The sequence below is a fragment of the Carlito syrichta genome, unplaced genomic scaffold (assembly GCF_000164805.1).
Source record: "Carlito syrichta isolate Samal-C Ts95f unplaced genomic scaffold, Tarsius_syrichta-2.0.1 Scaffold288347, whole genome shotgun sequence".
NCBI lineage: Eukaryota > Metazoa > Chordata > Mammalia > Primates > Tarsiidae > Carlito > Carlito syrichta.
Window position 1 is genome coordinate 570,017 of NW_007232443.1, and position 14,393 is coordinate 584,409.

Below are 14,393 nucleotides of genomic sequence, written 5' to 3' on the forward strand. Positions count from 1 at the left end.
CTCCTACAAACACACCATCTCCTGCCCACTGGGGTACACAGAGACCTTTGAGTGTCTAGGAGGCTTGTCGTCCACACAAGCCAGAGGCCCAGCACTCCAGTCTATGGAAACGTTCCACCAAAGGCCTCACCCATCTCAGCAGGCTACACGAGGCTGAAATGAGTTTGCCTCCCCAGACCCTGAACTTTTCTGCCTCCCAGCCCCTGCACCCTCTCTTCTTTCCTGAAGGACCCAGGAATCCAACTCACAGTCATCTTGGCAGAGCTGCTCCTGTCTCCTTCCCACCTGGACCCTGCTCTGCTCCGACATGCTGCCCGTGGGAAGTATCTTTCCCCACCACCATGGCCACTGTCTCCTATAACAGCACAGGGGCCTCTGGCTCAGGGGTTTGGTCTCTAAAGACCTCCCAAGTCCTTTTGCTGGGAGATGCCAGGCCACGTGCTCAAAATGTGATCTTACTATATTCCTATTTGAGCTGAGCCAGGTGAAGGGTGGTTTCTCGTTTTCCAGAACATTCTTCCTCTTTTTCAAGCCTGCAGGCTTCCTCAGCTCAGTCCCCGAGGAAAACATTGGCTTCACTAATCTCCAGAGATCAGTGGGACAGTGGGCCATGCTGCCCTCTTCTGGGTCTTTCTCTGGTTCCGGTCCTGGACAGATCTACCCTGGTTTCTGACCTCCTGAGAAAGGAAGGCCTTACTGTCAGGTTCCTTCTGCACAGGCCTGGAGTCCCCTCACGTGGGGCATAGCCTTTCACCCCCTGGGCCTGGCAGATTGCTGCCTTCCCCAGGCCAGGCCCTCTGCCTGGGGCCTTTTGCTGGCACCGGGCCACCAGCGAGGTGCTGGGAATCGGTCTGCAGACTCTGAGCTCCACAGGCCCATCCTCAGCCAGTGACTGGACCTGTTTTTCTGAAAGTCCAATAAGGGCTCAGGAGGCTTGGGTGTGTCTCTTTTCCTCCTCCTATAACCCTGGTCCTCACACAGGACCCTCTCCATAAGCTCCTCTTTGAGTCTACAAGAAGTACCTCAGCAAAGTTGCGATGCTGGGTCCTCACTGAGTCTGAGGGACAGCCCAGCCCTTCCTGGCTGAGGTTGTCACTCCACCAGCCTCTCCCAGGCTCTCTGTGCAAGGAATATCTGGGGTCTTCCATGGTGGGGTGAAGGCAGATGGGTCACTTAGCTCCTTGCTCCAAGAGTCCAGGGCACCGGCCCGGAAGCAGTCAGAGGCAGGGAGGCAATGCATCATTCCCCAGTTGATAACTCCCTGGGGAGAGCTGATGGCCCAAAGCGGAGCCGGGCCACAGGAGGAACGGCTGCCAAGCTGTCCCACTTAGGCTGGGCATCTCTCACATGGGAAGGGAGTTGGGTGGTTAGGAGGGAGGCTTGGAGAGACTGAAGTATTCTAAGGGGCGTGTCAAGTTGAATTTGGTGCAAGGTCACCTTGGAGCGGGGCCAGGCCAGGTTCACCTTCATTGGGCCCCTTTGAGAGAGGCATGGCCTGGGGCAGTGGCCCACTTCTGCTCCCAGGTTCCTTCAGATGGAGGACCCTCTAGCCCTTGCCACCATGGGGTGGAGGTCTGAGCCAGTGGAGCAGGTGTGAGCAGAGCCCAGGCTGACGGGGGCGGCAGCAGGGGCCACGGCCTGTCCAGGATGGACCGCCCTCAGAGGCTGCTTGTCTCTGGCAGAGTGGGGCGAGATGCAGAACATCACCACCACGCGGGAGCGCGTGGAACTGCGGGGCATGGAGAAGTTCACCAACTACAGCGTGCAGGTGCTGGCCTACACCCAAGCGGGCGACGGCGTGCGCAGCAGCGTGCTCTACATCCAGACCAAGGAGGACGGTGAGTCCAACCCCTCCTTGGGGTAGCTGGCCTGCACCGCCCCACTGCTCACCCCCAACTCCACCCCAGGAGCAAAGGTGAGAGCAGGGTACTGTCCTTCTGTCCTTTCTCCTGTCCCTTTAAGCTCTTGCAGGGTAGCTTTGAGGCCTCTGGGGAGTCCTGCTTTGGGAGGGGGGCATAACTTATCACAAGTTGTGGTGAAACACTCTAGGATTCATGCATCAACATATGAGCCTCTGTAACCCCCCTCCACACACACACACACACACACACACACACACACACACACACCTGCCCGCTGCAGCACTAAGTCAGAGGCCAGAGAAACCCTCTTCTCCTACCCTCGCCCCAAGGGCATCCTGCTCTCCTGAAAGGTTCAGCCTAGTTTCCTCTGATACAGAGGTTGGGGCTGGGCGGCAAGGGGGACCAGGAGTATCACTCAACATGTCCTGGGGGAGGGTCTTGGAGGCACCCACAGAGGCCTCAGTGTAGTCCAGATCCCAGACTGCCAAGGAGGGGAAGGGGATGCGCCACCACTTGGAGCCATGTGGTCTCAAAGCCCTCAAGAGGGCAGAACTGGAGGAAGACAAGAGATGGAAGGCCAAACTCAAGGGTGGGGTGGCAAAAGGGGTGGGGAGGAAGCGAGGATGGAAGTGGAGTTAGCCCAGGAGGGAGCAGGTCGGGAGAAGGACCACACTTCCACCCAGGCCAGAGCTGCACGACCCCAGGGGGCACTGCCCATATGAAACTCCATGTCCCAGAGGTGCCGTGTGTGAATCACGCATAACTCTGGGCTCCTGCGTCCAGCCCTGCCACTTTCTTCCACTTTTGCCCCGCCCCAGTCCCGTGGCCTACCTGATTCTCCCTTGAGTATTCTGAGCCAGGTGCTCCGTTATTAGAAAGTGGCCACACACAGTGGGCACTAAAGTGGTAGCCGTTGTTGGAATGATGGCTTTCTTTCCCCTCAGCCTCAATCTTTTCAAGTAATCTGGAGACCCTGAGTCTAGGTCCTGCCCAGACACTTTGGCAGGAGGTGCTGGAAGGGTTTAAGTGTTGAAAAGGAGCGACTCGGACTAAGAGTGATGGGGGAGACGCTGCCAGTGCAGCCCGGAGCCTGGCACCTGGACCAGCTCCCAGCTCAGCTTAATCTCCCTGCTCCCCTGTGCCCCTCCCGCTCCACCAGGCCCCTCTCCTCTTAAGCTCTGAGCAATTCAATATTTACCAACCTGCCTGCCCTACTTTTCCTGTCATTAATCCTCCCATCAAGGCCTCCCGGGACAGCTCCAGGCAGAGCCACCTGCTCTTGTGTAGTGATTGAGCTGAGATGGCGCCCAGAGCCTGGTCCCATCTGCAGCCGCAGGGCCACACACAGGTACATTCTGACCTCCAGAAATAAACTGCTGGGGCCTCCAGACTCTTCTGGCCTCCTATTCTAATGCAAGGCCTGAGCCCTAAGCACCTCCATGTGTTGAATCAAGGTAAGGCCCCACAGGGGTACCCAGAGGTCTAGGGGCATCATCCCTCCCTGCAGGGAGCCTTCTACCCTCCACACTAGAGCCACACGCATGGGAACACACGCAACAGGAGCCAGGAGCAAGGAGGTACTGCCCCTCACTCTCGGGAGGTGGCCTCACAGCCTGGAAAGGGCACTGGTAGATACTGTAAGGGTGTATGCCCCCCACCCTGGCATTTACAAGCAAGTCCCTTAGCTTTCTTCATGCTAAAATGGGGAGAGTGAAACCTCAAGTTGTAAGAAGCAAGATACCTGTAAAAAAACCTTTTCTAAAATGTCAAGTGCAGGCAAATGGTAGCTGCTTTATGGCTAAGATGCTGGCAGATTTATGCTTCTGCTGGAGAAATCTGTGTGTCCAAGGGGAAGCCTAGGCCACAAAGAACCTAGTGTCACACGAGCTCTCATCCAGAACAGCAGTCACAACTTGACGTGTGCTTGATGTGTTGCCATAACGTGACTTAACCTTCCCAATGGCCTTGGGAGGTAGGTATTATTTCCATTTCACAGATGAGAAGACTGAGACTCCAAGAACTAAAACTATTTTCCAAATGCCACTTACTCAGTTACTAGGTGCAAATCTGAGCTTTCTTGCCTCCATATCGGCTACACTTCTCATCATATCACTTGCATCTGTTAGGAAGCTTTTGGTTGTAAGTAATAGAAAGTGCAACTGAAACAAAAGTCCTGAGAAGGGCACTCCGGGATTGGTTAAGTCAGGAGTTCCCACCTTTCTGCTCTGCCGTCCTCCACATGTTAGCACCACCCCAACCCCTGATTTCAAGATGGCCACAGCTCCAGCTATCACACAGACAAGACAGAGTTCAGAGTGAGAGGAGGCCATCTCTTCTGGTTAGCATGCCTCATTGAAAGTGAAAGAAACCTTTCCCAGAAACCCTCACAACAGATTTATTTTCCTTTGCCACTGGCCAGATTGGAGTCACATGCCTCTTGCTAAACCAACCACCAAAAGGGAAATGGACTTAACATGTCCAACTCTCCCCAAGCATGATATATCCTCTGGTATAGATGACAGAGACAGCTATCTCCAAAGTGTCGAGGATCATGGGTACCTAAGCAAAAATGAGATTCTGTTTGCAAGGAATGGGAGGGAATGGCTGTGGGTAGGCAGTCAACTCTGCCTGTCCATCACAGCTGCCCCAGCTCCACCCGGTTCCCTCATACGTAGGCGGGAGTCATTACAGTTCTTACTCAGTTGTCACAGAAAGAAGGCAGGTCCATGGTCCAATTCCAACCCTACTGTGGGAGCTTGGGCAAATATCTTAATCTGAAGACACCATGACCCCTTTCCAAGAGAAAAAAACGATCAGGAAATTTAGAGAAAAGTAAAACATAGAAAAAGACAAAATGCAAACATATAAATTCATTCAAGTGCATTTACTAGGTCCAGATCTTTCGCTCTGAGCTTGGTTTCAGGCTGGCTTGGCTTAACTCAGTTCATGTGCTACAAAGCTTCTTGCTTACTCCTCACCTTCCTGAGAATACTGAACCTAGCCATATGGCCTCCAAGTGCAAAACTGAGTTGGATTTTAGACCACTTTAAAGACCTTTAACTGGAAGTATGACAAGACCCTTGTTTTAGGAAGGTAATTCTTGTTGATCACAGGTAGAAGGTGGAGTTATGAGAACTAGTATCAGAGAGCCCTGTCAGAACTTGTATAAGCAGAGATGGGGACATTATGTATTAGGGCAGCAACAGTGAGGCTGCAAAGGAGGAGACAAGTTTAGAGAAGTGTCTCAGAGGAGTTTCACCTCCAGTAATGGTGGATGAGGTCACTTAAACTCACTCTCCTTCTTGCTGAGGACTGCTAGTAAATCTAGATAAAATACTTCTGAAACACCTGTTTGGAGGCATCAGAGAGCTAGCAGGAGAGTGAAGAATCACTAGGCCAGGATCCAAGGGAAAATAGAGGCCCAGGAGGTGAGCCTAGCATTTGGAACAGTTTTTCTCTAGGAGACATTTGCAGAATCTGGAAGCAGTTGCCAAGACACTGGATGGCACTACAAAGATGTGGACTGGAGGTCAGAGCCTGCTGGAGTGTGTGGGTCTGTCTGGTGAATCCCCCTTACTTTGAGTTGAGACCATAAAGGACAGCACTCTAGGAGCAAAAATGGACCAAAGTAAACAGCTTGCCTTCATGTCATCTCAGTCCTATAAACTGGATTGAAGCAACCCCAGATTGCTTGTGCCCAGATTGCAGATGCCTGTCAGAAGCCAACATGAATCCTCTCTTTCTCAGGAAGATAACATGATCAGGGGCCTCAAATTATTTCTGCAGACCATTCTGCAAATGCTGTGTCTGGCATATAATTTAAAAAGAATGGAGGCAACATTTACAAAAGCCAGAAGGGAAATAAAAGACAAACAAGAGAAGCAGACTCACAAGGGTTTCAAAGTTGGATTTTATCAAGCATAACTTTAAGATAGTTATGTTTGACAAGACTGAAAATTTCAGAGAAATGGAAACTATCAAATGGAAAATCCACAGAACAAAAACCTACTAATACCTGAAATTAAGAATTCAGTAGATGGGATTAATAGCACATTAGACACAACCAAAGAGATAATTAGTGAATTGGAAGACAGCTCAAAAGAAAATATCCAAATGAAACACAGAATGACAAAAGGACAGAAAATTAAAAGAGCCAGTAAAAGACATAGATAAGTGAGTCTAAAACTTTAATGTGTATACAAATCACATAGGAATTATGTTAAAATTCAGGTTCTGATTTGTTAGATCCAGGATGGAGCCTGAGATTTCACATTTTTAACATGCTCCCAGGTTATGCTGCTAATGATCCATGGACCACATTCTGAGTATCAAGGACATAAACAATACAGTGAGAAGAAATTCCAAAGGAGAAGAGAAAGAGAATAGGACAAAAGATGTCTAACAATGTTTCAAAACTGGTGGATGATGTCAAGCCACAAATTCAAGAAGCTCTACAAACTCCACAGACAACAAAATAAAGAAATTGCGCCCAAGCACATTATAATAAAGCTGCTGAGAGAGAGCGATCTTAAAAGCAACCAAAGGAAAAAAAGACTGATTCCCTTCATAGAAACAACAATATGGTTGTCAGATAACTTGTCAGAAACAATGGAAGCCAGAAAACAAGGCAATGGTATATTTAAAGTATGTAAGAAAAGTAGTTATCAACCTATGATATTATACTTAGCAAAATGGTCTTCAAGAGTAAGATGAAATAAAGACATTTTCAGGCAAATGAAAACTGAGAGAATTTATCACCAATGTACCTGCCCTAAAGAAATATCAGAGGGTATTCTTTAACTAGAAGGAAAATAATCTCAGGTAGAAGCTCAGTGATGCAGCAAGAAAGACAGAGCAATTAAATGGTGAATATATGAGTAAATCTAAATTAATATTGACTGCACAAAATAGTGATGATGAGGTATACACAGAATTAAAATGTACACCAACAGCATACAAATTGGGAAGGAGTCAACAGAAGTTCTAAGGTCTGAGAAGAAAAGTGCCAATTGATACTAGACTTCAGTAAGCTAAAGATTCATATAATCTGTTGAGTAACCACTAAAAGTAGTGAAAGACTGTATAACAAACAAGCTAATAGATGAAGGAAAATAAAATTTAAAAAATTCTTAATCCAAAAGAAAGTTAAAAGAAAAGAAAAAGAAGAACAGGCGGAACAAATAAAATAGAAAGTATTTAGCAAGATGGTATTTTTAAACCCAAATATATCAGTAATAGCATTAAAGATAAATGGACTAGGCTGGGTGTGGCAGCTCATGCCTGTAATTCCAGCACTTTGAGAGGCCGAAGCAGGAGAATTGTTTAAGCCCAGGAGTTCACTACCAGCCTGGGCAATACAGTGAGACCTTGTCTCTACAAAAAAAAATTTTTTTTAATTAGCTGAGTATGGTGGTTCATTCCTGTAATCCCAGCTACTTGAACAGCTGAGATAGGAGGATCATCTGAGCCCAAGAGGTTGAAGCTGAAATGAGCCATGAGCATGCTACTGCACTTCAGCCTGGGTAACAGTGTCGGACCCCCAACTCAAAAAAGAAGAAGAAATATTGACAAAATTCTTCAATTAAACGAAACAGATTGTCAAGCTAGCTAGCAAAAAACAAAACCCAGATGTGTGCTGTCTACAGGAGATATCTAAAACATAAGGGTACAGAAAGATTCAACTTGAAAGAATGGAAAATATAAAAGACAAGCCATGCAAACTGTCTAACTGAAAAACTGGAATATTCCAGTATCAAGCATAGTATACTTTAAGGCAAAAAGTATTATTAGAGATAGAGATGGACACTTTATTATGATAAAAGAATCCGTTTACTAGGCAAAATAAACAATTCTAAATTTGTATGCACCTAATAACATAACCTCAAAATATATAAAAACAAAAACTGGTGAACTACAAGGAGAAGTAGACAAATTGACAATCACTGTGAAAGGTTGTAACACACCTCTGTCAATAACTGATAGGAAAAAATGTGCAAGGATAAGGTTTGAACACTTGCCCCCATGGCCATCCATAGACCCCTTCACCCCACACCTGCAGAGACGCCAAGCATAGGTGGAAAGGCAGGACTGTAGCAGGGAAGACGGGTAGAGTCAAAATGATTCATTCCCAGCCTCTGGGCTCAGGCCCCTAAAAGGATAATGATGCTGATCTAGTTATTTTATGTAGCCCCAAATTATTGACCACTTGCTAGAAAAAGCAAAACACTGAGGTAGGTGTCACAAGATGAGAGTTCAGAAGGAAACATGGTACTGTGCTAGGTGCTTTATTGTAATTAGCACCGCTTCTCACTACACTCCTTTAAAGTGGCTATTGTCTCCATTGTATAGACAAGCAAACTGAGGCTGAGTAATGGAGAGGTAAAATACATGGAATAGGATATTACCACTGTTCTCAAAGGAGCATAGAAGCTCCTAGGAAGGCAGACAGGCACACAGCCATACGATGGAGAGATGAGGTCTGAGATCAAGAGGTGTCCAGTCCCCCAGACAAAGCCCTGGGTTCCCAGCCAGGCTGGATAGGCCCAGAGATGGGAGCTCAAGGTCCATATGAGTTGGAATCCACTTAAGTTGGATTTTCTAGTCACTTCTCAGGTAGTGACTTCTCCTTTCTCCAGAAAGGACCTACCCAGAGTCCCAAGGGCCGTGTCTGGGGCTCATGTCAAGAAACAGGTGTGGTCCCGGCTTCAAGGAACTCTCAGGCCAAAGAGGAAAATGACCGGTGCCAGTGTGTGTGTGTGTGTGTGTGTGTGTGTGTGTGTGTGTGTGTGTGTGATGTGTGGTTTGTTTTGTTTTGTTTTTGTTTTGTTTTTTCCCTAAGTACAGGCTCATAATTAGCAAGGGCATTGGGGATCAGGGGTCAAGGTCCTAGGGATCAAGATGAATTCCTCATAGGTCTGTTTCTCTTTTGTCGATCTTCAGTCCTTGGTTCTGGCCAAACAACTCTGAAACTGGCCACTCCAAGGGTCTCCATTACATAGATTGTGTAACAATTCCAAAATGATCACTTTTCTCTTCCTGACTGTTCGCCATGCTGGACCTTCCTCCTTTAAACCACAGCTCAAGGGTACCACCTCCAGGAAGCTCTCCCAGATTGATCTGCCTTCCTCTCCCCAGTCTGTCATTCTTTCCCAAATGCTGTTCCTCCTTCTTTCTCTAACCTGACCAGACCTTCTCCCTGCTCAGTTCCAGGTCCCCCTGCTGGCATCAAAGCTGTCCCTTCGTCAGCTAGCAGCGTGGTCGTGTCTTGGCTACCCCCTACCAAGCCCAATGGGGTGATCCGCAAATATACCATCTTCTGTTCCAGCCCCGGGTCTGGCCAGCCGGTAAGTGAGTTCAGGGCCAAATGATGAAGGGGACAGAGAAAACAAAAGGGACCTTGAAGGTCAGCTGGCTTCCAGGCCAAGCCCTGAGGCTGCTCGTATCTGAGCTTCCACCTGGATTCGTATATAAGAATGGGGACTAACCAGGCTCGGTGGCTCGGCCTGTAATCCCGCGCCTTTGGGAGGCTGAGGTGAGTGGATTGCCTGAGCCCGCGGGTTCCAGACCCGCCTGGGCAGAGAGACCTCATCTCTACAATAAATTAAAAAAAAAAATCAGCCAGGCGTGGTAGCGCATGCCTGTAATTCCGGCTACTTGGAAGGCTGAGGAGGAAGGATCGCCAGAGCCCAGCAGGCGAGGCTGCGGTGGCCGGGAGCAGCCACTGCACTCCAGTCTGGGTGACCGAGTGAGACTCCAACTCAACAAAAAAAAAAGAATGGGGACTGACTGGTCACCCCAGAGTGGCCGAAGCCTTACCCAGTGTCCATGTCGGGTCAGTTCTCTGTTCCAGAGGCTACAAGATTGCCACAAGCCCTCGAAGCTCTTTTGAGTCATGTGGGTCATCAACAAACAGGCAGGGTGAGAGGGAGGCCAGCCTCAGCCCTTCTGGTCTGGCTGACAGAGGACGCTCACAGCGGGACCCAGGGCTGGGAAGGGCTGGGGACTGGCAGGTGTGTGGCCTCTAGGAATTAATGCCCTTTCAGCACGGTGGGTATGGGCTTGGAGGTGCTGCTGGACCTCTGCCTTGTGTAAGCATGGAGCCCAATAAAGGGAGGAGGAAAGAGGGTGGACAGCTGAGAAAAGGCAAAGGCATCTCTGGGCCAGGACCTCAGCTGAGGTTGGGGAGACAACAAAGAGACTGCAATATTGGCCTAAACCCTGGCATCAGAGGGGGCAGTCCCTAGGCAGGGACACAGGGCAAGGGGCTAGCCCAGCCCTTCCTCTGAGTGCTCAGAGGGCCCCACAGAGAGGGAAGAGAGGATGGGGGTGCATGCAGTGGGACATGCCCCCATATCCCATAATGCATCCTTCCCTCGGCCTCTGTCATTGTCTCCAGCCACTCAAACACAAGTCCTGCTAAGTGACTTCTCTAGAGCTTACCTGTTCTCGGTACGGGTACTGGTGCAGATGCCTGCCCTCAAGGGGCTTCTAGTCTAGTGGGGTTGGGGGGCAGAGGTGAGCACACTAGGCCAGGAGTGTTGTCAGGGAGATGTGCCTGGGGCCGGGACAGCCAGGAGCAGGAGCAGGAGGCTGGCCTCTCCCTCCACCAATACCTAGTCATTAACCAGAGCATCTGCCAGCAAAGCAGTCCTGAAGTCGCTTGGTAATTGTCATCACCTCCTCCTACACTCTCTGCTGTCCTGTGGTCTTTCTGAATTGCCCTCTGAGTGGCAGGTGGCGCACCAAGGCCAGAGTCCCATTACCTGGGGTGGAGGGAGAAGTCCACTGATTGTCGCCTCCCCTGCATCTCCACGGCCACTACCTCCCATGCGGCAAAGGGCACACACTGTAACTGTACAGCCCTGTGGATTTTCACAGCCTACCCAAACAGCGACACCCAGAGCACAGGACAGGACATGACAGCATCCCAGAAGACCCCATACCCCTTCCAGTCCCTACCCACTCCCCCACCAGAGTAGCCACCATCCTGACGTCAACAGCACAGATAAGTGCTGCCTCTTTTCACACTGGGTGTAAATGGAATTGTGCTATGTGTCTGGCTTCTTCTTCTACTCAATATTAGTTTGAATTTGTGAATTTCATCCACATTGTTGTGTATGGCTATGGATCACTCATTCTCACTTCTGGACAGTTTTGGATCGTGTGCGTGTTACAATTACTCACCCATTGTGCTGTTCATGGATGCTCACGGATTGAAGGCTTTGGGATAGTTTTTAGCTGGGGTTATTCAAATGGTGCTGTGGTGAACATTCTCGCACTGCATCCCTTGGTGCTCTTGTACACGCATTTCTGTTGGGTGTAGCCCTAGGAGAGGAATCGCTGGGTCACAGGGTCTGCAGATGTTCACTGAGAACACCCTCCCATTGTTGGGTGCTCATGCCAATCACACCCCACGCATGGGAGATGATATCTAGTTACTCCCCATCTGCACAGACACCTAGTATTTTCCAGTCGACACTTTCAGCCATGTTGGACATGGTGGCTCATGCCTGTAATCCCAGTGCTTTGGGAGGCTGAGGTGGGAGGAACGTTTGAGTCCAGTAGCTCAAGACCAAGCTAGGAAACAAACAGTGAGACCTCATCTCTACAAAATAATAATAATGATAATTAGCCGGGCATGGTGGCACATGCCTGTAGTCCCAGCTCTTGGGAGACTGAGGCAGAAGGATCACCTGAGACCAGGAGGGAGGATGTGGCTGTGGTGAGCTGAGATCATGCTACTGCACTCCAGCCTGGGCAAAAGAGTGAGATCCTGACTCAAAAAACAATTTTTTTTCAACCATGTCTTCTGCCCCTCTCCACCCAACACCCCACCCCCCCCTTACACACATACACACACACACACACTCTCTCATTCTTGGCTCTCATGAACTAAGCGTCTCACCATTCTGGACGTGTACTGTGCCTTTGCACATATCCACACCTTTGCCCTGTTGAGTTCTACCATGGCATGCTCCTCACTCCTCCACCATACACCACTAGACAGCAATTCATTGTTGGCATATCTGTCTTCCACGCTGGTCTCTGAGGTCCACGAGGGCCTTGTCATCTTTGGGTCCCCCCCGCTGAGCTCTGTGCCTGGGACATCATGGTCACTGAATGCATGGGTTTTTTTTTTGAGTTGGAGTCTCATTCTGTCGCCCAGACTGGAGTGCAGTGGCCGCTCCCGGCCACCGCAGCCTCGACCTGCTGGGCTCCGCCGATCCTTCCACCTCAGCCTTCCAAGTAGCCGGAATTACAGGCAATGCGCTATCATGCCCAGCTGATTTTTTGATTTATTGTAGAGATGAGGTCTTGCTGCCCAGGCGGGTGCATGTTTGACGTATGAATAAGAAGCAGCCTGGCAATTGTGTCGCTTTAGATACTGGGCGAGTTTCCTTCCCTTAATTGCTGGGGGAGGGTAGCCATTCTCTAGCTGAGGTTTCTGCAGTCATTCCCTGCTCTGATAATGAAGTCTTTCAAAGGACTGGTGTCCGGGAGCCCAGCCTCCTCGTTAACTCAGGCTTGGGGAGCCCCTGTCAGTGGAGTGGCTGGAGACTCCTCTCCCGGGCCCCAGAACACAGCTCCTGGTTTCCACGCCCCCTCCTGCTGCTAGAGACACTGGAATCCTCCCTCCGTCCTCTTCCTATTGTGAGCATGTAAGAACCTCCTCCCTCCTGGGGAGGTATCCCATCAGGCAGTGTCACAAGAGGTCTGCTGGTATGATGAGGACCTCAGTTTAGCCACATGGGAGGAGATGGGGTTATGGGCGGGACAGGGAGGGACTGAACTTAGGGAGGGACGCGGAGACCTAAACACCACATGTGGCATTATCCCTCCACACAGATATATTCCAGATTCCATACAATTACATTACAAACTCATTTATGAAATATATCTCTGGGAAGGGATGCTAGGGGTAAGGGCACCTTGGGGTACAGGTGGCAAATCAAGCCTATGGGCATGAGCTTGGGGTTAGAGGTGAACGCCTGACACTGAAGGTACTAGTATATATGCGTGGGGGTGCCCAAACACATATGTGGAGAATCCTCAGAACGGAAAGTGTGTATGGTACTTGTTCTTAGGGAGTCACCCCCTGGGGGCGGCCAGTGCTGCACTCAGTCCTGGTAGAAATACATTTATTGTTTTTCTCTGGTGATTAAAATCACATCTGTAATCCCAGCACTTTGAGAGGCTGAGGTGGGAGAATTGCTTGGGCCTAGGAACTTGAGACCAGTCTAGGCAACATAGCAAGACCTTGTCTCTACAAAAAAGTCAAGCAACTAGCTACTTGGGAGGCTGAGGCAGGAGGATCTCCTGAGCCCAGGAGGTTGAGGTTGCAGTGAGCCATAATCATGCCACTAAGCGACAGCCTAGGCAATAGAGTGAAACCCCATCTCAAAAAATAAGTAACAGTAATAATAATTTGATTTTATTATAGAAAATTCTGGAAAATTTATAAAGGAATAAAGGGGAAAGCAAAAATGACAGTGGATGCCCACTCTCTAAAGATAAACACTGGTAGCCTGGGACCTCACAGGGAGACAGCCTGGCCTGTGCCCTCCCTATTTGAGCTCCCTGAGAACAGGGCACACCCTAAGCCATGTTCAAGGGCCCCAGAAGAGAGCTGTGTCCTTGCCCCACCTACTCCCAAGGGGGGGGGGTCACTGTCCAGAGCCCATGAGGAGCACAGGTCACGGTGATGGTCACTAGCCATAAGTCCCCATGTGGTGACCCCTTGGAGGGAGCCCCTAGGTATCACATGCAAACTGGGCAGGCCCCCAGAGCACTATAGGCCATTAAAAGCTTTTTAAAAATGTGTTTGGGGCTGAGCTCCGTGGCTTAGCCTGTAATCCCAGCACTTTGGGAGGCTGAGGCAAGTGGATTGCCTGAGCCCACGGATTTGAGACCAGACTGGGCAGATTGGCAAGACCTCGTCTCTACAATAAAAAGAAATTAGCCAGATGTGGTAGCGCACACCTGTAGTTCTGACAGCTGCGTGGGAGGCTGAGGCAGAAGGATTGCCGGAGCCCAGCAGGTTAACACTGGGGTGGCTGTCAGTATGCCACAGCACTCCAGCCTGGGCAAGAGAGTGAGAATCCAACTCAAAAGTAAATAAATTTTAAAAATGTGCTTGGAGCACATGTGACACTGGAAAAAAGAAAGATAAATACTGGTGATGTTTTGGTATCTAGCCCTCCAGTCTTTGATCTGTACCTGTATTAGGGTTTGGAGGAGTTAACAAAATTAAAATAAAATTTTACATAGGCCAGGCTTGGTGGCTCAGCCTGTAATCCTAGCACTTTGGGAAGCCGAGGTGAGTGGATTGCCTGAGCCCGCAGGTTTGAGATCGGGCAACTTGGTGAGAACTCATCTCTACAATAAATCAAAAATTAGCTGGACGTGGTAGCTTGCACCTGTAGTTCCAGCCACTTGGAAGGCTGAGGCAGAAGGATTGCCAGAGCCCAGCAAGTTGAGGCTGCAGTGGCCATGAGTATGCCACTGCACTCCAGCCTGGGTGACAGAGTGAGA

At 49.6% G+C, this 14,393-nt stretch overlaps 1 protein-coding gene across 1 annotated transcript in view; it reads left to right on the top strand.

Annotated features, from left to right (window-relative positions):
- The window catches only part of DSCAML1 (DS cell adhesion molecule like 1), a 348,081-nt gene that overhangs the window by 314,917 nt on the left and 18,771 nt on the right, over nucleotides 1-14,393 (top strand). The window contains 2 exon segments of the mRNA XM_021710263.1: nucleotides 1,683-1,838; nucleotides 9,066-9,205. Coding sequence (XP_021565938.1) covers nucleotides 1,683-1,838; nucleotides 9,066-9,205 — 296 coding nt within the window.